The sequence below is a fragment of the Henckelia pumila genome, chromosome 3 (assembly GCF_033568475.1).
Source record: "Henckelia pumila isolate YLH828 chromosome 3, ASM3356847v2, whole genome shotgun sequence".
Classification (NCBI taxonomy): Eukaryota; Viridiplantae; Streptophyta; class Magnoliopsida; order Lamiales; family Gesneriaceae; genus Henckelia; species Henckelia pumila.
This window is the reverse complement of record NC_133122.1, coordinates 143,909,970-143,934,153: the sequence shown is the minus strand read 5'-3', so window position 1 is coordinate 143,934,153 and position 24,184 is coordinate 143,909,970. Positions and strand designations below refer to the sequence as shown.

Below are 24,184 nucleotides of genomic sequence, written 5' to 3'. Positions count from 1 at the left end.
AGGCAGTGGGCACCCGGATGTGGGCATGGACCCTTATCCAGGGTCCGTGCATGACGCAGAATCAGAAAAATAAAAGTTTCGGAAATTAAAATTCCTAACTTGCCGGGTTTTATTTTATGGGCTTTCAAAGACATATAAATAAGAGAGTTCAGAATGTGATTAAGGGGGTTCGAAGACGCACGCATAGATCGAGGCGGCCAGGGCGGAGATTGAAGATTTGAAGAACGCTCCATCTTAGTTTCTTCTTTCTTCTTCTTTATTTTGTTTGAATATTGTTTTCAATTATTGAGTAGTTTTTCTTCAACCAAGACGGCGAGATTGAGCCGAATAAATTTTTGTTAAACTGTGGATTTTGTTTTAGGATTTTTAGATCTTTCTTCAAATTATTGATTATTGAATTTAAATTCTTTTTTGTGAATAACTCCGTCAATTATTTACTTGCTTGTTAATTAATTCCGAGTCAAAAGGTTAGGAATTGATTTTGATTACTCCAATAATTGACATATGGTTAAACCGACTAGAAATAGTATTCGGTTTCAGTACGCGGCTTTAGGTGAAAACTGAATTCTCAAAATTCCAAATGCATTTGAATTTGATTTGAATTATGAAATATTGATCCGTCAATATTTGAATAGGTTTAACTGTTCTAGAAATAGACTGCTAAATAAATTAGGAGAATTCGCCGTGATTTAAGATTAAATCTGGATCCGAGATTTGTCACTTGTTTGCATGAATTGCTCGGTACCTGCGTGTGTCTTGGTTGTCTCTATTTAATTTAATTTATTTTTCTTCTATTTTAATTCTTATTTTACTTCAGTAATTAAAATTTGAATTAATTCTTAGCACTCGTTTTATTATTTTGTCTAGATTAAGTAAAATAATCGAATCTTGAGAATTGATAACAGTCTCTGTGGGATCGATACTTGGACTCTTTGTCCACTTTACTATTATTTGACCTAGTGCACTTGTTAGTTGATACCGAATTAAGCGGTCAAATAGCTACATGAAAAAAATGTGATTATTTTAAAAATAACTAAAATGATATATAAAAAAATTTTACCGAAAAAATAATATTTTGTCGAAACATAATTTTTAGATAATTTAAAAATAATAACACAAAAAATAAATGTTTGATAATATTTCTCACTAAAAATATATTTAATCTATTTTACCTGTGAAAATAAATAAAAAGAAAAAGTTTTCATTGTGAATTATCATGTGCTCAAATTATTTGTTAAGATTAACTGCATGACATTTAAATTTTAAGAAAATTGGTGCAAAATAATTTGAAGAAATTTTTTATATATATAATTTTAGTTTATTTTAAAAAATAATCACATTTTTTTTCATGTAGCCAATATAAGATAATATAATACAATCATTATATAAGAATTCAATTCAATCGGTTGAGATTTGTACGATTTTAAGTGATAAAAAAATAAATAAATATTTGCACAACAAATTTGATGGATCGAAATATATAATATATCAATTGACAAAATGATAGAGTATTATTTTTAAATAGATGTATTTTTTTTGTCTTTTAATATATATTTTAGACAAAAAAATATATTTTGAGGAGAGTGATCTAAAATAAATATAATACAGGGGTTCATTTGCTCAAATCCATTACACAGGGTGTTATTAGCTCTAATAATTTCACGAGGGTATTTGGTATTATTTTTTCGTTTGGATAAGAACTTTCATGTTAAAAAAATTATAACATAGGGGATTAAATGTCCAAACTCGTTACACAAGGATGTATTAGCTCATACGTACTTTCACAAAGGTGGTTAGAGCAATTTTCTTACAATTTTCACCACTGTATTATATAATAATCTCTTACAAATATTACTTTAATCGCACACGATTTTCACCATTCTATATTATTTATAATATAATGGTGAAATCGTGTCCTAACTATATATACATATATATATATATAACAATATATCAAACTTTTTGCCAATGAAATCGTGTCATTATATATAATATATATAGTGGTGAAAATCGTGCAATATATATATATGAGTTTTGCTATGCTGCCCACCTCCGGTGCCCATCTATGAGGTGACATTCATCCATTGGATGAGATGAATCATATACAAATGGTTCATCCAATGGATGAGTGTCACCTCATAGGTGGGCATGGAGGTGGGCAGCATAGCAAAACTATATATATAGCAAAACTATATATATATATATATATATAGAGAGAGAGAGAGAGAGACAATTGCCATCTTGTCCACCCACCGTGCCCACCTAATGTGCCCACCATGAGGTGTCACTCAACAGTTGAGTGACACCTCATGGTGGGCACATTAGGTGGGCACGGTGAGTGAGCAGGATAGCAAAATTGTATATACATATATATATATATTTCAAACTTTTTTCCAATGAAATGTTTGGTAATTATATGTAGAAATTGAAAAGTACTTGAAATAATATCTTACAAACACTACTTTAATTGTCCACGATTTCACCACTATATAAAGTAGTGTTTGTAAGAGATTATTTCAAGTACTTCTCAAGATCTACAGATAATTTCCTAACATTTCATTGGCAAAAACTTTGAAATATATATACACACATGTATATACATATATATATATATATATACATATATATATATATATATATATAGTAGTGTTTGTAAGAGATTATTTCAAGTACTTCTCAAGATCTACAGATAATTTCCTAACATTTCATTGGCAAAAACTTTGAAATATATATACACACATGTATATACATATATATATATATATATACATATATATATATATATATATACATATATATATATATATATATATATAGTAGTGTTTGTAAGAGATTATTTCAAGTACTTCTCAAGATCTACAGATAATTTCCTAACATTTCATTGGCAAAAACTTTGAAATATATATACACACATGTATATACATATATATATATATATATATAGTTTTGTTATGTTGCCCACCAACCGTGTCAACCTCTGTGCCCACCATGTGCAATAGTTGAGTGTTTTATACATGGTGGGCACAGAGGTTGACACGATTGGTGGGCAGCATAACAAAACTATATATATATAAAGTTCTTTTATGGTGCCCAACACTATATATCCACTTCATGCCCACCATGTACAAGTCAACTCATCTATTGTACCGGTCAACTCATCTATTGTACATGGTGGGCATGAAGTGGGAATATAATGTTGGGCACCATAAAAAAACTCTCTCTCTCTCTCTATATATATATATATATATATATATATATATATATATATATATATATATAGTTAGGGCTTTTGTTCATGGAAGGGGCCAAGACCGGAAATCTAACGGTACGTAGGGCTTTTGTTCGTGGGGTTGAGCGCATTCCAGGTTGGCCGGGTTTGGATGGTTAAGGCCGAGAGTTCGGCTGAGCCACTATGGAGTGGTCGGGCTTGATATATGAGTTGCCTGGGGTGGTCGGTCGATGGACGGGCTTGAGCCAGCAGCGACGGTAGTAGCACGGTTTCGTCCGAGCTAGATGGTTTTTATGGTCCAGCAGGGGCGGATCTAGAAATTTTACCGAAGAAGGACAATAATCTAAAGAAGAACACACACATATGTATACATGCAATCATCAATAACAAAAATTAAAATATAATAAAAAATATAAATAATATTTTTAATTTCAGATCTAACTAACAATGTCTCTTAGACATGAAATTTTTCAAAAATAATTAGTACTAACTATATTCGACATGATACGAGATATAACATTTTTAATATAAATAATTACACTATCATTCAAATATTCATCTTCTATAGTTCTATTCGATTGATTGATGAAGATTTTGGTTAGATTACCAACAAAGATGAATTAAATTAATAATGAAAAAAAAATTTCTTGTCACTTCACAAAATTAAAAAGCACATGGACGTGAGTTGTACGCCAACTCAGCTTGTAAGTTGTACCCACATATGTGTATAGGTAGATGAGATCCTAGTATATGAGTAATATCCAAATCATGCATCCAACGGTTTGTATTTTTACACATAGACGTAATTAATTATATATTGTTGACGTGACAAATCATATGACATTAGATCTATCATTGGGGTATTACTCGTATGCTAAGTTAAAATCTACCCTATATATATGTGTGTGTGTGTGTGTGTAAACTATTTAATTTAAGTGGAAACAATGTTTTAGTTTTTTGTAATAAATTTTTTAGTTTCATGCATGTATCTTTCGAATAATAACTAAATTGAATGTTAGTGTTCAAATTTTCGCTGTGGAAGGAAAATGTTTCTATTGCTACACGATTTAGATTTGTGACATCTATATATACACAAAAGTCTCAGAAACGGATATGCTAATCTTTGGACGATAAATACGTCACAAATCTAAAGGATGAATTAACTATGGCATAATTTAATTTCAATCTCACAGTTATGAATTACTCAAATTTTACATGTGATGCATGATCAATTTCAGTCTCAAAATTAATTTTCGATAAATACATTTTGGATATTTTTTTCAAAAATATACTCCAATTTTTCAAACAAATTTCTAAACTCAATTAAGACGTTTTAATTTTTTGATTTAAAAGAATAAAATTTATTAAAATTGTCAATAAAAATTACCTAATCAGTTAAAATCGATAGCCATAATATTAAAGTTAGAAATAAGATATAACGCCATTTCTAAATTTAAACGTGTAAATTACTTGGATATTATTTTTATAATGATTAAAAAATTTTAATCGACAATTTTGATCGATGCTCCAAACTACGATACACTTTGTTCAAACAAATCCTGTAATTTGAGAAAATTATTAAAAATTAAACATACTAAACGTCATAAATGAATAAAATACAAACAATCATTAATAAAACATTTCATTCATCTATCCATTTATTAATTTTAAAAAAAAAATCATCAATAAATTAAAATTCCAATATTATTCACTTCAGTCCACCTCAGCATGACATTCTAGTTTTCCTCGCCTCAAACTTTTGTTTTCTTTAAATATTAATATTCCTAGTTGACCTTCTAAATTGTTCAAAAAAACACCCACAAAATTCAAGAACAAAACAAGACAAAGACAAAGATTTTCTGCATGAGCGTGTTAAAGCTTGCTTTCTTTGACCAATAATACTATCACGATCTCATACATAATTATATATATACATAAACCTTCGATACAAGTTTTCCACTCCCAAGAAAAAAAATAATTAAGCTTTGAATCAATCAAATTTCGAGCTTTCAAAGCAGCACAAAACATTGAATATTCAGACTGATCACCATTTTTATGCATTCCCATTTCAAGAAATCAAAAGCTTTTTCAGGGTTTTCAACCTGTGCATTTTTGGCGCTGAAAGAATTCAAACACCACTTTACAGTCCATATCTAACACGTGTTATAATAGGTATTCCAAGTTTTCAAGATATGAACACACACATGTATATATATATATATAAGAGATGGTGGTGATCATTTTTAATTAACACCTTTTCTGATCATTAACAAGATATATTTCATCGAAAAGAAAAGAACTTGCAACGAGCTAGCTAGCTGATTCTTCCATTTCTGTTAGTTTTTTTTAAGATGTTTTCTGATGTGATCATGAAGTAGCACAATAGGCATTTCTTGCTCCTTGATTATGCTGTAATATAGTCTATCTCTGAACTTGGCATGAAATTTTTTATTTTGTTACTGATGCCAAGTATCACAACAAACTATGCAGGTGAGAGCCTTGAAATCTTCAGTGGAACAGTGTATATATAAATATATAAAGAAAGATCTTTATTAGTCTGGATATATATACCTGCAGATCAAGATGACTTTGAGAGCCGATGGCCTTGCGAATTCTGCGGCCGTCACCACGCCAAAAAGCGCGAATAACATGAGTAGGAAGAATTCGTTTAGTTTTCGCAATCGTGAGCCTATAAAAGTAGTGCTCGAAACAACACTCTCGTTCAAGGATCTAGTCCAAGATATCCGAAATGCAGGGTCTGATCACTCTGACTCGAATGCAAATGCCGTATGCTATGGGCGTAAAATGGTTTCAGCAGCTGCTTCTCTCCCCGAACCGGCCTTCATGTTCACTCCACGACGCATTAGCGAGCTTGACGCGGCTGCCGTGAAGCTACAAAAGGTCTACAAGAGCTACCGGACTAGAAGAAACCTAGCAGATTGTGCAGTTGTTGTGGAGGAGCTATGGTTCGATCATATAGTCCTTTTCTGTTAGTACTTGTTGGAACCATTTTCGCCGCTTAACTTAACCGGTAGTCATGAACGTTTGTAGGTGGAAGGCTATGGATTTCGCAGCTCTTAAACAGAGCTCGGTGTCGTTCTTTGACGTTGAGAAACCAGAGACCGCTGTTTCACGGTGGGCAAGAGCGCGCACCAGAGCTGCCAAGGTCGATTTTTCAACAGCCATTTTGTTTCGTACTAGCTCGCAATTTTGTTTTTGGTTGTGTGTTTTGGATTCTGATCTAAAGATTGAATTTCTTGCAGGTCGGGAAGGGATTGTGTAAGCATGAAAAGGCTCAAAAACTTGCTCTAAGACACTGGCTTGAAGCAGTAGGTCCCCTGAACCTTTCATGTGCTTCAAAGTTTTTGTAACTTGTGGGCCAAAATCATTAATTTGACCAAGTATATGTGCATCAATAGAATCATTTAACAGGGGGGAGGATGATTCAACTAGGCTTTTGATCTTGTAACTCATGTTTTTGTTTTCTTGGCTTGATTTTCTGCAGATTGATCCACGACATCGATATGGGCACAATTTACATCTATATTATGACATCTGGTTCAAAAGTGAAAGTGCACAACCATTCTTTTACTGGTGAGCACTCATCCAATCCTTTTCATAAACCAAACCTTAAATAGTTAAATACATCATTACTCCAATCAAAATTTCCTTGATAGAAAGTCTGTTATCTCCATATGTGCTTCCGCTTATGTCGTTTGTTACATGTTGTTGAAGGTTGGATATCGGAGATGGGAAGGAAATAAATCTAGAAAAGTGCTCAAGAACCAACTTACAACATCAATGCATCAAATATCTTGGACCCGTAAGTCTTTTGAGCATCTTAGAATTCTTGACATTACATCAACATACAAAGCATTTGCTTGGTGACTTTTACAACATGCTTACCTCAAATGTATGCAACAGAAAGAGAGAAAAGCATATGAGGTCGTGATTGAAAATGGGAAGCTTGTATACAGACAAGGTGGTGTTCTGGTCAACACGGTCGTGGGCTCGAAATGGATCTTTGTTCTTAGCACGACGAGAACTTTGTACATCGGGCAGAAGCAGAAAGGCCTATTCCAGCACTCGAGTTTCCTAGCTGGTGGAGCCATCACTGCTGCTGGAAGATTAGTTGCTCATGGAGGTGTTCTTGAGGTAAAAAAAAAAATAAAAAGCACTAATGTTGCAGTGAACTCATTATCGGGTAGTTTCTCGAGCCGGCTAACAATTCATCGAATTTTACTAGGCAATCTGGCCATACAGTGGCCATTATCTCCCAACAGAGGAGAACTTCAGGGAGTTCATTAGCTTTCTTGAGGAAAATTCTGTCGATCTCGCAAACGTGGAGGTGAGTGATTCTTTGAAAAAACGACTATAAGCTTTAGAAATATAGAACTTCAATATTCAAACTGAACTTCCCTTTCTGATATATGCCGTTATCTATCTATGTTTCTCCAACCAGAGATGTGCAACCGACGATGATCGTCCTCCTAGTAGAGACGAACTGATGTCAAGTGTAGACCAACTAGAGGATGCTAATGTAGCTACTAAGGATGTTCCAGCTAAAGAACCAGCAAAGATATCTATCAGTGATCACAAAGATAAGCCGGTTTACGGCTTGGCTAATCGTATGTCATGCAAATGGAGCACCGGGGCAGGACCGCGCATTGGATGTGTTAGAGAATACCCAGCAGAGTTACAATTCCGAGCACTGGAACAGGTTCACCTTTCACCTCGGGTGGCTAATGGATTTCTCAATAATTATGGGCCGATCCCGTCACCTCGGCCTAGTCCGAAGGTTCGACTCTCTCCGAGGGTGGCGTATATGGGGCTGCCGAGCCCGAGGACTCCTATTGCTACCATTAGCTGAGGCCTGATATATATACTCTGACCTTTCCATAGAGAACTAACTCAAATCTTTTATTGTTTTGTGCAATTACATGTACATGGCTCTTTTGCATAGTTGGAAGGCTATTTTTTTTGTTTTTTCAAAATAATTTGAGTAGATGATTTAGCAGTGATCCTCATGCTTCGATTCATGCATATCATATACGCATGTATACTAGCAAGATACAGTGTTTCGTATATGAATGCACATTGGATGTAATAAAATTAAAAAAAATTTTGTTAAAATACAATGTTGATGCGTGTTTATTCGCGTTGTTTTAATTGATTTATTCTCTTCTTGATTGTGTTATATTCATCTCATTTCTTAATGCATTTATTAAGATCATTTCTTTTCTCTGGGCCTTCTTTCGTTGATACGTTGATAAGACATGATAAACATGCAACATAATTAAACCATTTTTATCGCAAATCAGCAATCTCATTTGTTGATATGGGTGTTCATCCGTCGGTTCGGTCCGATTTTCGGTTTTTTATTTATGTCGGTTTTAGAAATATATAATCCGATATCCGAACCGTTTTCCTTTAGTTCGATTCGGTTTTTTACTAAATCGGTTCGGTTATTTCGGTTTTGATATAATTATTTTAATTAATATTATAAATATTTTTAAAATATAATATGTTATCTTTTAAATGAATTTTTTGTAAAATATTTAAATTCAATATCTAAATGATTTAAATAAACAAAATCAACTAAAAATTATTAAAAATGATTCTTTATTCACTAGGTATCATCTCATAAAATATATAATATAAACAGAAATAAAATTATTAATTTAATAAAATTTCGGTTATTTCGGTCGGTTCGATTTTGAGATATATAATCCAAAATCGAACCAAATAAATTTTGGTTTTGACATTTATATCCGAATTTTAAATTTCGATTTTCGGTTAGGTGTTTGATTTTTTTTCGATTAGAATTTTCAATTTTTTCTGTTTTATTCGAAATTTGAACACCCCTATTTGTTGGCAAAGATGCATTAGAAATAAACTTCGGGTCTTAAGATTTAACAATTTCTTTATCTCGAGCTTCATGAACAGCAAATCTAAAAGTGATCGAAATTTTGTAAAGAAAAGCTTATGAAAATCTTTTTAAAGAATCCAAACACTATAGTTACAGTCTTGCAGATATCTAAATTCATTACCATAAAATAAAAGTTCAAAAACTACATATTTGCACGAATAACTCCTCTAAATTGTATGAGCACTGAGCTAGCAAATGCCAAGGGTGGCACAATTTACAGGTATCATCCATCATTCATAGTAGATGTAAACGGCAGCTCAATTACAAAACATTTCATTAACTATCTTTCCATCATTCATGGTAGATGTGAATGGCAGCTCAATTACATAACATTTCGTTTACTATCTTTCCCTTTGTTCAAAAGACAACAATTGCGATAATCGCATAATGCAATTCACAAAGCCATAAATGGCTTGGGCGCCTCTTTTCGGCATCATAAATGGCTTGGGCGCCTCTTTCCGGCATCCGTTCTCATTCTCTTTACAGGATTCGCCCATCCAACAGCACTACCACCACTATTCCCTTGTTGAGGAGAAAGGGCAGCCCGACTTTGTTGTGCACCAATTTGCTGCATCAATCCCATATCTTTGGTGCCAGAAAACGAGCTTGGACTTTTAATATTAAGGCCAAGGCCAGTAGGTGAGAGAGGACCTGCTGACCTATTCCCTGCCTTCACTGCTGATTTTTCCCGGTCTTTCCTCTTCTTTTTGCAGATAACAAAGTCCCCAGGATGAGTAAATGGGTGCGCATTATCCTGTTGGCTAAGCTCACGGCTACTGCTACTTCCAAGCCGAAGCTCCTTTTGTGTCGTATAACTCCTGGTCTTGGTGTCCTCCAGAGTAAGGTTGGCTGCTCGAGTCTGTGGCTTCTGAAAATGACTATTATCAGAATCCACATCCTTCACTAATTTCTGGCGCTTGGTCTGACTGGCAAGCACCTGTCTTGAAGCAGTGGCTGGTGTAGAAACTGGACCAGAAAAAGACATGGAATTTTTGGCTTCTCGAAAATCGGTGTCAGGAAATGCTATCTTCAAGATATCAAAGAAGAGATCATGTACTTTCTTCGCTTCCGACCTCACCTATTGCATTGGATCATCAATTTATTTAGTTCAAGCAAAAAATATAGAAAACAAGTTAACAGGTAGTCATTCATCAGACATTCATCCATTCTGTCAATAACATAGACAGGTTGAGTTGCAGTGAATGAGTTAAATTGCTCGAGAGATGAAAAGTTCGCAAAACTTCCTCAGAGGATGCTTGTACCACCCCATCACAGGGTTGATTGAGTTAAACTCAGAGGAAAAAAGAAACAAGACTCCCGTGAGTTAAAAAGTTCTCAATTTGGAGCGTTCGGTTCAACAAATTCATAGGCCAAATTAATATACCCAAGGATAAAATGCAAATCCAGCATCCACTTGCTCCTGTGAGATGTTCTGTTTTAGAAATTCTTAGAGGGGGAGAAAAATTCTAAGTATCTTAACATCATAACAGCATATATTGCGCCTTTACACATGATGAACAACGTTCATTCACAACTCACATTAATGAGGACCATAGAACCAGGTCACCGACAAAAGGAAAGGCTTGGACTAGAGATTTGTAATCTCATAGCCTCACTACACTTGCTTGTGATGGTTAACATAGTTGCACCAGAAAGTGAATTTGGACAGAACAAGGGGTAGATAACAAAAAGAAAAGGAAGCAACAGAAGTTTGTCTGCTGATAGAATCAAGTACTACCTCATACGAGAATCCATAATACTGCAAGCCATACTTCAACACAAGTTGCACATCAGATACAAGCTCCATGACACCACCGTACTCAGATTTCTCTACACGAAGATCGATCCTTCTAAAGTCCAAATGGTTATTCCCTGCCCCACCACCACCCACAGGATTGGAGTTCTCAATTCTTTTCCAAAGTTCAGTTAGCAAGGGTATTATTTGATGACCTTCTTTATCTATTCTTCTCTGGAGCTTACTGATGACATTCTTGCACTGCAAAACAGAAATATGGGAAAACCATACTTGAGCAACACGAAAGAAAAGAGGTGGAAAAATGACTAAAAGCATTCCCCTCTGGAGGCACGAAAAGAGGGCTGCAAGAAAATTTGTCAGATATGTTCCCAACTGAACACAAGTATAGCATAACGAAGATTAGATTTTGTCATATTTGACTTGAAATTTGTAAAAATATCAACCACTCCTATAAAGTGATGGGTCTCTATACCTTTCTCTGGATGACCTCAGACATTTTATGTCCACTACCAGTAGGCCTTTTCATCACTTTATTGTCCCAGTTTTCCCTTGGCTGTTCCGCAATATAATCCCTTGGCTGTTCCGAACCAGATTTCATAGAACCATGCAATTTAGCTATATTAGATATTTTCCTCGAGGGTAAACTACGCTTGTTCTTGATGGATAAATCATTTTTGTCAATTTTCAATGAACTAGGTTCTCCAACATTATGTGCATGTTCATCCCTTGCCTGAAATGCATATTTACGTTCCCCCTGAAATTGCAATTGAGAATGATCCACATGGCGAAGGGATGATTTCTTAATATGTTTCTCTCCTAATCTATCTGCAGGCCTTGGACGATAACGTATACTTCGTTTTCGTTTAATTTTGGGCTGCAAGACCTGTTCATCTTCACCTTCATCACGATCTTGAATCCAGCTACCAGATTGCTGGTGGTCCATATGAGAATCACCGGATGCAGCAATTTCCCCTTCTTCTAATTCATCTACCTGGTAGAAATAAAAGCACATCAGAAAACTCAACAGAGTCAAGAATATAGCATTATGAGAACAGTAAGCATGTTATACGACATACCGACTTCTTCGAACGGGAGTTGGATCTGTCATCTAAAGCAGAAAGTGATCCAAATTTCTGAGAAGACGCAGAAGGAGAAACCATCCTTAATAACCTTTGACTGTGCGAAGAAGATCCAGACGAACCTGCTTCATCAAGTATGTGGTCGTTTCTGATGCTTTCCAAAGCTCTTTGGGGTAGGTATCCATCAGCAGAAACAGGACTATCTTCTTCTGACTGCTCATTATTAAGTCGTGGAGCCCCAGTAGATTCATCATCTTCAAAATCACCAATTTCTCCCACTTCTTGTACAGAATATCCATTCCTATCCTCCGAACTGGCTTCAGAAAATTCTTCTTCGTCGTCATCCAATTCAGTGTAAATAGGAATTTTCCTCTTGGGACGCCCCCTCTTTCTCTCGGTTTCATGAGCCATGTCACTGGAATCTAAGCCCGTACTTGCTCCATAGAAGACATTCTTTGATGACTTCTTGGATAAATTAGCGATTGTGGTATTTACTTCTTTGGTACTTGCACGAAGCCACTTTGGAACTTGATCATACCGAGTCATATCGTCTGCCCAGTCAAGTTCCTCATCCATTTGATCAAAGAGCTCTACTTCTGCTTCAGATCTGGCAATCATCCGGTTAACTTCATGAAGAGAAGGAACATCGTGTACGGTGTCTTGGTATCTCTCTTCATCATGCAACAAGGTTTCTAAGGTCAGGCGTCTCTCTTCGTGTGTAGTCCTTTGGTCAAAACGACCAGCATTTATAACCTCATCAGCCATGTCAATCTTATATTGTTGGATGTTATTCCGAATGAGGCTCTCAATAGAACCCATATATCGATCCTTCCCAGCAAGGTCATCATCCGAATCAACTGCACCTCCACTCCTGATCTCATCTTCTTTCTGATAGCTTGATATTTTGCCGACCACAGCTTCCATATAAATGACTTTTACCTCCCTAGTCTGCCCAATTCGGTGTGCTCGAGCAACAGCCTGTTCCTCATTTTTTGGGTTCGGATCAGGATCATATATGATGACAGTGTCAGCAGATTGAAGATTCAAACCTCGTCCAGCAGCACGAATGCTGAGCAAGAATATAAAACAATCAGTATCTGATCTGTTGAAGTCTATAATAGCACTCTCACGATCTTCCAAACTAGTTGTCCCATCGATTCGTCTGAAAACAAGCCTTCTCCATTGCAAATATTCCTCTATTATGTCGAGCAGTTTGGTCATAGTGCTAAATAGCAGTACCCTATGTCCAGTTCGATGAAGCTTAATTAACACTCTATCCAGAACCCACAATTTCCCACACGATCTCACGAGAAAATCCTTCGAAAAATCAGAAAAATATGGATAGTTGAGCAAAGGATGATTGCATGATTTCCTTAGCTCCATGCATCTGTTATTTAAGGTTTTGTAAGCTTTTGGCTGATAATTAGGATTCTTCTGAACCTTGAGCTTTTCATCTTCTGGGTCAATTCTAAGAGTACCAGTGGATTTGATCCAGTCATATATGACACTCTGAATGGAAGACATTCTGCATTTCAGGACAATTGAAACCTGCAATTTTCAAATTACAATCAGTAAAAATCAATGCCCCAAAATACCAAGATTATTAAAAAGGAATACCTTGGGAGGCAGTGATCCTTCCACATCTTCAACACGACGCCTAAGCATAAATGGCTCTAAAATTTGATGAAGTCTATGTATAACTATGACCTTCTTCTCAGTCTCAAGCCAGTCATCCTCAGCATTGTGTGTGGGACCTTCTTTTTGAAATGGTTGTGAAAACCAATCATGAAAAGCTTTTCTATTATCAAATACTTCTGGAAGCAATAGGTTTAAAAGGGACCATAGTTCTTTAAGATCATTCTGCATACAGAGGGAGGAGAGCATTGTTAAGAAATGGACTTGGAACTAACTCACCCCCAAATACTAGCTCAAGGGGAGGGTCGTCCTTGTCTATATAAAGACTCACAGAAACTCTATCCAACCGACATGAGACATATCTTAACACACCAACACACCCCTCTGATTGGTTTGTGGAGACATTAACGGATGGTCCAACTATGGGACGGGTGACCCAACTATAGGCAGTCCAACACATATGGTGGATATGGGCTCTGATATCATGTTAAGAAATGGACTTGGACCTAACTCAACCCCAAAAGCTAGCTCACGGGGGAGGATTGTTCTTGTCTATATATTAAACTCCCGGGATATTTACTCATGATGTGGGATACAATTAACACACCAACAAACATAATACATGGAAGTTCCACCTAAAAACGCAAATATGGGGGTTCGAAGAGGAGATTGAGAAGATATAGCAATAGTTCTTAAATTTTGACAGGAAAAAAAAGACGAAATCATTGTCAGACTACATGGTGAGTGCCTTAACTACATTACTTGGGGAGCATTAAAAACAGACAGCCCATTCAGTATCACATTGGACTGGGCATTCTAAATATGTAAAGCACCAAGATCGGAAGCAATCATAAGTACAATGTCATTCCACAGTCAACAAATGTAAGGAAGAAAACAAGCTCTAATCTTCAGAAGGTCATCCCAAGAAATGTTTCAAACTCAGCAAGGTTTTTCAGTCTTAGTGATATAAAATTCAAAATACTTCATTCTTGTCCACAACAAGGAAAACTCCATAAATGAAGAAGTAAACCTGCAATGGTGTTCCAGTGAGAAGCAAGCGCCTTTGGCAGCGATATCTATCAAGATCACGAGCTAAAACTGACTCTCTGTCCTTCATTCGTTGTGCTTCATCAATTATAATATACTTCCAATCAACTTTTGAAAGTTTTGACCGATCATACATGATGAACTCATAGGTTGTCACAAGAACGTTAAACTTCATGGCCATGACTTCCTACATAGTAGATAGCAGATAAGCAAATGGAAGTCAATTAAACAGAAGGCATACTATCAAGCTCATTCAAAAAGAACAGGCAACCGCTGCCTTACTTGAGAAAACAATTTCGCCCTTTGATCTTTTCCACCAACATAAAATATGCAGGAGACAGTTGGAAGCCAAGTGTGGAATTCACTCTGGAATTATAACTAAATTAGGCAAGTTAAGGAAAACAACTCGTAAGCATTTAGACGGAACATCAAAAGCAATACAACCTTCCAGTTGACCAGAACAGCATTAGGAACAATGATAAGATGTGGACCATAGTTTCCTTTAAACTCCATTAAATACGCAATCAAGGACATGACCTGTATAAGCGAAAATGAAATGAATTGGATGCCCGCTTACTAAATAATAATGAGGGAAAAAGAATACAAGAGCTCCAAAAATTGCGCGAGAAATTATGTGTAAAACAAATGTCACCTTCTCTTGAAGGCACTAGCAATAAGTCTTCTAAACCAACAAACATTTAAGTAATTCACCTGAACAGTCTTCCCAAGACCCATCTCGTCGGCCAAGATTCCATTTAATTTGTTGTTGTACAAAGATAACATCCACTGCAAACCGACCTACATATTTCAGTTTGAGAAGAAAAAAACAGATCACTTCCCAATATCGATCTAAAAGTGAATAGTCAAATGTCATCGATGGATTATATGACTAAGAAAAGGCAACTAACAAGCTGATAGTCACGTAATGTTCCAGCACGTAACATTGAGGGCTGCCTATGGACCCTTTCATTCACAGCATGTGCAAGATTGTAATACCTGATAGAAAACAATAGCTCAAAGGCATTACAATGAAGAATAACTACTGTATGATTAATGTCATCTTAGCTTAATCATTGCACCATTATGTGGGATTAGATTAGATTAAACCATATAATGTGCATATCGAAAGCTAGTAAAGCCTTACTTGTTAACGGATGTGTTTTCTTTTGGTGCATTCATCTCAGTGAATCGATTCCTTACCATCACTTCTTCTCTAGCACAGGCAGCAGCAGCTCTTACTTCTTCTTCAGAGAGACCCTTCATTCCAGAAAATGGTATAAATGACAACATAGAAGTATCATAATTTTCAAAATATTGCAAAAGTTAACCCATTGATAATCAATAATTTTCAACAGAACAATAAATAAGTATATAAGAATTTTTTATTTTTTTAGAAAAAGGAAAATGGCATATAATTAGACAATTCATGCAGGCATACGACCTCAGATTTCTCCTACTGAAAACCAAAGTTAAATTAACCTTTATATAAGAAATATCAATGAAACTTGCATGATTCGAATGAAAAAACGCCAGCATTAACAAGCCAATTTTCTTCACCCATGACAGGTTTTAAAATACACTCTGGTGAATGTTTTGAATAATTAGCCGGTTAGGATAGATCAACATATGTAATTAAAATTTATTTGATTAGGTTTCTAGTAGAAGATGAGACTCCTTTGTTTAAGTAAACAAGGGAGATAGAGCTATATAAATAAGTATCTTGTATCCTCTATGTTTTAACCCAATAAAATCGGCTCTTCTCAGCCTGTGCTTCTTCTCGTTTAACTACACACTCGTTTCACCAGACCAGCAAATCTGGACTAAACACTTGAAGTTATCATTATTTCAAAGCATCCTTTATAGTTGACAAGGAATACAGTATCCGAAAACTGAAATGGGACCAGATAGAAATATTTCATCATCTCAAATCCATGGCTTTTGGAAATGAAAAATGTCAAAATAAGCACATCAAACATCCTCACAGGCCACGACAGCATTAGCTTTTAATCAAAATAGTACAAAAAAGAAGTATCCTTCTCATCGAAATCTAACAGCCGAAGAGGTCATTTAAATTTATTCTTTCAAAATTCCGATGGAAACATTGTGTGTTCTCAGCAGTCAACTCACTATTCATAGATATTACTAGTAAGAGCACCAATTCTTGGGCAAAAATCTTTCCTGTCTTCTTAATTCAAGAAAGACAATTTAACAAGAGATTCATATACTTGAATTGCATAATACATAGGCTAAAAGCAGTACCAAAGATTCGATACATCCTTCAGAAACAAAGGTTTGTTAATGTGTTCCGTGACCTGTTTGCTACTGGGCATGTGTGTGAGGCATATGTACATACAACGGAGGTGTACCTGCGCACGTGCTGCAGCAACTGCAGAATTGCCTGCCTCCTCAACCTCCTGCAGATTTTTAGCCGCTGTAATTTTACTTCCTAATTTGTGAAGATATTCTTCAGTTTGAGTCAGAAATGACGACAGAACAGCATATCTTTCTGCAGCCTCGCCATTAATGTTAGTTTGTTGTTCCAACAACATTTCCCTATATCTTTCCACATCATTATTTTTCAGTGCTTCCATCCTTTTATCACGGCCATCATCTTTCCTCTTAGAAAACTCCCTTAGCATTTTTTCGTGATACTTGTGAACTCCCCTATTGCGAGCAATTCGAGCATCGCGGATGATCCAGTGTGCCTCGAGAAGCTTCTTGCGCCACTGAAAAATGGATTTCAGTTGCTTCTCTCTAACTGCTTTCTGACTAGCCTGAGATTGCCTGTTCAGCTCTTGCCGTTGACGCTCGCATAGTCTAACAAACTTCCGATATGGTCGATCAGGCATTGCCATTATCTCTATTTGTTGTTGCTCAATCTCATCCCTCAACCGTGTTTGAAGATCTACAAGCTGAAGTTTTTTCGATTCAATTTGTAGTCGTATGACAAGATCAGGTTTAAACTTCTTCCTCTCAAAGTTTACAGCTAGTAGTTTTTCGATCTTCCCTATTTTTTCTGCCCTTCTCCTTTTCCAAATGTCTCCACCTTCCTCGGAGAAAAGATCTTTAATATCATAAGTTAGAAACAGGTTGTTGTTATTGTTAATCATAGATGGCCCAAGTGTGTCATGTTTCCTAGTAAACACTGGGAAATCAAACAAAGGCCCGTGATACTTTCTGGTTGAACCAGTATCCTTAGGTTGAGTTGCATTGCTTGCTTGAACAGGTTTCTTAACTTGAATTGTTTCTGAAACAACTGGCAGCGAAGCAACTGCTTTACCCCTATCTGCAGTAATGTCGCTCCTAATAGGAGGTATCTGCGTTCCTAGATCAGTCCCATGTTCCAATTTCCCGGAAGATCCTTCATTCTGATGTTCTTCTTTCCCATGAGGAACCACAAATCTTGGTTCCTTTGTTTCAGGTGCAGTGCTTTGCATATTAGCAGTCAAAGAAGTTGCCTTGCCATCTCTTAAAACTTCCTCCTTCACTTTACCCGCTCCAGCAGCCAAAGTCACCACCTGAGGCACTTTTTCGGTTGACTCCATAGATTTCCCATGCTCATCTACGCACTCTCCAGTTGACCGATCCTTACTAGCAGTCCCAGGAGGGGGAAATACCTGATGCATCTTTAAATCAAGTGGTGGAGGGGAAATAGCTTGGAGCAATTCGCGTGGCAGCGTTGAATCTCCTTTCTGCAGGGCAAAGGAAAAAGACTTTGGAATGTTATGTTGTCGCGACTCGTGTTAAAAAATTCAAAACAAAAAATAAGAGAAGAGAAAATGGCAAGCATTGAAAATTCTACAGTGGGTAGGCTCAAACTCCCCTAACCTTCAGACGCCTAAATGCGAGTATTTGTGCCTTAAGTACATGCAGTTGCTGTTTTGTAAAGCCGGCATGTGATTGTCGCATATGGGGAAATGGTCCACCAGTAGGTGTTGGCAAATTTCCCACCTCCCCATCACCAGATGGAGTTACGGATTGTTGGGGAGGTTGGTTAGCTTTTCTGGCATAGTGTGCCTGAGAAGCTTCTGAAATCGATGAAGCTTTAGTCAGCATTAAACTTTCAACTCCTTGGCTTGAATTCCCAGGTGATTGCATGGGATGCAAAGGGGGGGGCATTCCACTTCCAGCAATATGTGGTTGTCTAGGGGTCAGCTGGTTATCTTTAACATGCGCACTGAACTGCTGTAGGGATACGTTGCTAGAATTGTCAACCAGAGCAGCACTAGAAGTCACACCTATACTACTAGGCAAAACCTGCCTAACTTTTGAAGATCCAGACTGCCCAGATACATCACTTGAGGAATTAGCATGGGGTGAACTTTCACTTGCAACTTGCATTGAGGTACTGTTAGGTTTTGGAAAAGATGCAGACTGTATACTGATATTGCCTTCATTCACTTTCTGTTGAGCAATCATTCTGGATTGCATTAGTGGAATTAGTTGAGCGATCACATTTGCGTTAGCAGGATTAGACAGGTCAATATTGTGCTCGAGTGCCAAAGACTGCAAGGCGTGCATTTGTACAGCCATAGCCATGGGATTGTTGGTCATGCTCATGATATTTTGCTGCGTGTGTGGCCCCTGCATTGATGCTGATGACATTGTTTGACCAAGACGTGCTGGATAATTAGATCTTGGTTCGCTTGAAATGGGATGCTGATTATGATCTGCCGGTTTCTCGCCATGAACGACCTGCTCAGATGATTTTTTGGAGGTGGATGCCTGAGACAGATTCCCAACTTGGATCATATTTGTCATCCGAATATCTTGATCTTTAACAAGAGGACCAGATATCCCTGGTTTCATCTGCTGCTGGGATTGCATCCCTAAGGTTGTTTTCTGTTGTGCAGCCTGAAAAGCATGTTGCAAGTAAGCATGTTGGAAAGGATTCAACATCTGTTGTTCAGCACCTTGAATCCTATTGTGACCCTGGTCTTGAATATTAGGAGGGGCATGCTGTTGGCCTAGATCAACTAGCTTCCTGGATTGCTGAGGCAATTGCATGGATGCAGAAGCCATAACATTTGCTCCAGCAAGGGCCCCATGAATATTGCCAGCTTGGTAGGCTAAAAGGGCATTATTCCCTTCGGTCCTCCTCAGAAACTGTTGCTGCAATGCCTGAGAATTACATTCAGAAAGGACAAGGGAGTGAGTACTGCACACTTGGTTTCAGTAAGAAGTATAAACAATATAAATGCCAGTAACTGCAGCTCAATCATTTATCAGGAAATAATATAATAAAAGAGAAGCTACCATCCAACCAGTCAAAAACAACGCATATTCAATCAGACAAAAAAATTGTGAATGGGCTAAGCAAGGCAGTACAATAGATCCAAGCATATTCAATCCAACAAAATAAAATTGTGAATAGCTAAGCAAAGCAGTGCAACTGGTACCAATGCATTATTTAATACATCTCAGCATCCATCTAACCACTAGACTTTTCTTCCACATCTTCCGCGTGACATTTCAGTTCTGAAAGGCATAGCAATTTATTGCACATTGCACAAACAGGAAAACAAAATACAATGGAAAAATGCAATGCAGTAACTTGCACTTCAAGGTTAAGACACTTGATAAAAAACGAATTACATATCATTTGGCCCAAAAGCTTGTGAGACAAATCAATTACACCACGGAAAAACGTAGATAAACTTAAATCGTAGAAGAAAAAATCCTCAACTCCAGGGGCTATAGAATTCCAATATTCCAACATGCCTTTTACCTCTACCTCTCTACCTTCCTCCACTTCCAAAAGGCTAAACTTTGTTTTCAGGGAAATTAGTATACGATTCAGAAGAAATGAAGTTTACTGGAAAAAAATAATCCCCAAGGAACAGCTATATGCTGTAATTCAGAAATTTGACCGAACCAAATGCATGAAAAGAAATAACAAATTGGTGAGAGCAGAAAAACCATAGAGCATCAGCAATAAATGGGTGCCACTTTTGTAAGAAGTAAAAAACACACGAAACAGCAGATATATTCAAATAAGATGAAATGACAGACAAAACAACCACCCTGAGTTTTACCTAAGAACAAGTAATGCAAATATTCAGAAATTTTTCATCTTTTTTCCATGATTAATTAATTTCACTCCAAAACCAAATCGCATAATCTTTCTCTTCTTTTAGCCATGAATCATCTGTAGAAAGGTTGATAAACAGCAATAGGTGAAAAAGTCAAGTGAGAGGAACTGCAAGTCTGCAACACATTTAAACTGTGTCAATCACGTCACATTATACAAATGTGATAATGCAGGTACATGTAAATGATTGAAACAATGGGCGAAGGAAAATATGCAAGTGCAAAATCAAAACAGTCAGCGTAATGATTAAAAGCTGCAAAACAGAACTCATAGATGCCATCAGCATTCACCAAATTTGAATCTATGTAACTGGATAAAAATAGTCAATATACTTGGATAATTGATCCTAATTCACTGCTGACCAGCCGACCCTCACAGAATTATTAAATTACCCAGATAATTGTTGATGCGACACACAAAAATTGCACCAACACAAAAAGAAAGAAGGAAAAAAAACTACTAATAATGATAATGAGGGCAAGACAAAACAAAACCAAACAAAAATCTATACAACTTAATTCTCAAACGCCAAGAAAAAAATTTACTCACGAATTCCTACCTGTCTTTGCTGTTGCTGCTGCTGTTGCTGGTGATCAAATGCTGCAGATGAAGACGAGGACGGCGAAGCAGATGCCGAAGGAGCAGTGCTCCGTCCATGTCCCCCTTGCTGGGGCCCACCGCCAGATTGCATGAAATATATTTAACACAACCCCCAACCACCCAAAACAAAAATCAAAATGAGCAAAAAAGAAAACACGCACACACGCACACAATTGAAGCTACGGTGGAGTCAAGAGTCGTCTTTGCGGCAAAAAAATTCAGCCCCACCTGTAAGCAACATCAACAAGTTGAAAACCCTCAACAGTAGAAGCAGGGCACTGATTGAAACCACGTAGCTCCCCCCACACGTCAATGACAATGCAACCTCAAAAAATAAAAACCCACAAAGATCAGAGCTTCGCGAAGCTCTAAATTTCAGTCCACTCTCGATTCCCCCAAGAATTCACACAAACAGGCAATCAGAACATTCCCAGAAAATCCTAATTATCACCCACGAATATAGTTAAAACGCCGTCATTTTCACAGACTCTGACCCGTTTAAAATCCAGAGACCCCATGTCCCACGCATACATATAAAGGCATACGTGCATAAAGCAATTATAAAATAGGATGGGTTTCAAGGAATTGAATTTTTATAGCGAAAAAAGAGGGATTCTTGGCTCAAAATGGTGGGACCCAGATTCACCAGATCGATCTGATGGCCGGCGATTCGCCCGAACCTGTCGGAAGATTGCACTCTCTCTCACTCAGTGTAGGTGCTTGTCTGTGTGCGAAGAATTTTTCACGCAATTCGCAATTTCTGGGGCCGAGGGAGGGTTTATACCTACACCACCGTACTCACTATTTGTTGATTTTCTTAATTTTAATTTAATTTAATTTAATTAATCAACTCTTGTGTTAACTAACTCGGGTTAAAAGTAAGGGCTGGACCCGACCCGTACTGGGATTGGATTCCACTCTTTTTTTATTAAATTAAATAAATTATTGTTTTTTTTTTTTTTTGAAAGGAATAAATTATTGTTTATGTTGTGATGTTATTGTGTTAACCTGGATGGAAAAATTACCAAAATTCGAGAAATTGTGCTTTTATTGCTAATAATTGTAGATTACGCTTTTTTATAGTATGAATATGAATTAATTTACAAAATCTTTCAGATCTGAAAACATTTTAATATAGTTTCAAAAAAAACATTTTAAAACTATTTTGAAAATAATAATAAAGTAGCGATAGTTGGTGTATTCATTAAAAAAAAAAATCCCCACCAGAAAGTAGATTGCTTTGCAGACTGCATAGTTTTGTCTGTTATCCCTTGCTCCATATCCATCATATCAGGAGCAATTCATCATTTTTATGCTTCGTTTCATATTAATTTATCGAAATTGTTAGTATTAGTGCCTCTAATACTCACTTTTCGTATACAAAACGTAAATCATTACATCATAATGTACATACAATATGTAGCGTAAATATCATTTCAAATACAAAGAATTTAAATTTTAAACTCGGTCTTGAATTTATATTTCATATAAATTATTATATTTATTTCAGAACCTGACTAATTCGTATTTACTGAAAATCGAGTATTAGTGTGGGAAATTTAATGAAAGAAGTTTGAGTGGGGAACAATTTGAAAGATTACATGACATTAAAAAAAAAAAATGGTGGTGAGCCAAACAGGCATAAATGAATTGAGAAGTTATGGCAAAATCATAGTCGAATAATTATAATAAATAGATAGACAAGATAACGTAATTACCGTAAAGATCGAGGGTTACACATCCAATGCCTAAGAAATAGCATGTTCGTGACACGATATTCACACCGGCTTGTTATGGAAAATAGAACTCGTGTCTCTTTCCTGTTGATTAAAAATATAATTCCAACTTCCAAGTATCTCTTATTATGACATAGATATATATATCTTTTCCGGTTACAAATACTTTATAAAGTTAAATCGAGTTTGAATTTGTTGAATTTCTCATCGAAGACACGATATTTTTGACGTAGATGATAAATTAATTGGGAATTTAGGTAAAATCATAGTCAGATAATAGAGAAACCATGGACCTCTATATCATCTTTTTTCTACAAGTTCAACTAGCGATAACTTTTAAAATTCAAGCACAATAGGCTTCTGTCATAAACTTCATACATCAATGATGATGGGGTTGAGTAAATTTTAAGACATTAATTAATGACTCGATATTACACTACCTTCATTTCCCAAATACTTTAACAAACCCTATATTGCTAGGATAGCAGAATGTCAGATGCGGATTTCGGTAGCATCCGACCGCAATACATCCTATTTATTAAAAGTTGTAGGGATGCAAATAAATCGAATCGAGTCGAATAATGGTAAAATTTTAAGGTTTGAATTCGGCTCGATGAGAGATATTCGAGTTCGAGCTCGATTCGAAGTTCAATAATTTCAAATATTTTGGCTCGAGTTTGGCTCGAAATAAAGTTCGAGTTCGAGTTCGGTTCGAAATATTCGAATCTATTCGTGAACTATTCAGATATTATGGTTCGAAAGCTCGAAATGTATATATATTATTATATAATTATATTATATTAATTAAATATTAAGGCTCTCGAACTATTCGCGAACTATCGAACATAGTAATTTCGGCTCGAGCTCGGCTCGAAAAAAAGTTCAAACATGTTCGAATTCGGCTCGAATTCGATAAGCTCGAATACTAATCAAATATTTATCGAGCGAGCTCGTATAGCTCACGAACAGGTTCAATTCGTTTGCATCCCTAAGTAAAACCATGCATCATATGGGAAAATTATACTATTTGATAGTTAATTGTATGTAATGTAATAACTATAACTATAACGATAAGTGTGGAC

General features: G+C 36.3%; 2 protein-coding genes across 5 annotated transcripts; one reads left to right on the top strand and one right to left on the bottom strand.

Annotated features, from left to right (window-relative positions):
• Window positions 1–5,206: 5,206 nt before the first annotated feature.
• On the top strand, window positions 5,207–8,383 carry LOC140886661 (IQ domain-containing protein IQM5-like). 4 transcript variants are annotated; one of them, XM_073293378.1, is made up of 9 exons: window positions 5,207–5,401; window positions 5,807–6,195; window positions 6,281–6,395; window positions 6,493–6,558; window positions 6,735–6,823; window positions 6,965–7,052; window positions 7,154–7,384; window positions 7,476–7,577; window positions 7,692–8,383. In XM_073293378.1, the coding sequence occupies exons 2-9, from the start codon at window positions 5,813–5,815 to the stop codon at window positions 8,097–8,099; spliced, it is 1,482 nt and encodes a 493-aa protein (XP_073149479.1). In that variant the 5' UTR covers window positions 5,207–5,401; window positions 5,807–5,812; the 3' UTR covers window positions 8,100–8,383. The 4 variants fall into 4 exon arrangements, with proteins under 4 accessions (XP_073149479.1, XP_073149477.1, XP_073149478.1 ...); XM_073293376.1 differs by having other exon boundaries at window positions 5,720–6,195; XM_073293377.1 differs by lacking the exon at window positions 5,207–5,401 and adding an exon at window positions 5,494–5,564 and having other exon boundaries at window positions 5,720–6,195.
• Window positions 8,384–9,321: 938 nt separating this feature from the next.
• LOC140886660 (ATP-dependent helicase BRM) lies at window positions 9,322–22,184 on the bottom strand. The gene is made up of 14 exons (XM_073293374.1): window positions 21,326–22,184; window positions 18,504–19,796; window positions 17,042–18,367; window positions 15,820–15,932; window positions 15,584–15,671; window positions 15,387–15,473; window positions 15,120–15,212; window positions 14,958–15,041; window positions 14,659–14,862; window positions 13,611–13,853; window positions 11,991–13,541; window positions 11,387–11,905; window positions 10,897–11,154; window positions 9,322–10,236 (listed from the first exon to the last, which is right to left on the bottom strand). Exons 1-14 carry the CDS (start codon window positions 21,455–21,457, stop codon window positions 9,592–9,594), a joined length of 6,636 nt encoding a protein of 2,211 aa, XP_073149475.1. The 5' UTR covers window positions 21,458–22,184; the 3' UTR covers window positions 9,322–9,591.
• Window positions 22,185–24,184: the final 2,000 nt, after the last annotated feature.

What these genes read in the sequence shown, in the direction of transcription:
- LOC140886661 (XM_073293375.1), top strand. An exon ending in CGCGCACCAGAGCTGCCAAG is followed by an intron (nt 6,396 to 6,492) that starts GTCGATTTTTCA and finishes AATTTCTTGCAG; the next exon opens with GTCGGGAAGGGATTGTGTAA. An exon ending in GCACAACCATTCTTTTACTG is followed by an intron (nt 6,824 to 6,964) that starts GTGAGCACTCAT and finishes ATGTTGTTGAAG; the next exon opens with GTTGGATATCGGAGATGGGA.
- LOC140886660 (XM_073293374.1), bottom strand. Translation starts at nt 21,457, where the DNA reads ATGCAATCTGGCGGTGGGCCCCAGCAAGGGGGACATGGACGGAGCACT. An exon ending in AGCAGCAACAGCAAAGACAG is followed by an intron (nt 19,797 to 21,325) that starts GTAGGAATTCGT and finishes TGTAATTCTCAG; the next exon opens with GCATTGCAGCAACAGTTTCT. An exon ending in AAGGATCACTGCCTCCCAAG is followed by an intron (nt 13,542 to 13,610) that starts GTATTCCTTTTT and finishes TGAAAATTGCAG; the next exon opens with GTTTCAATTGTCCTGAAATG.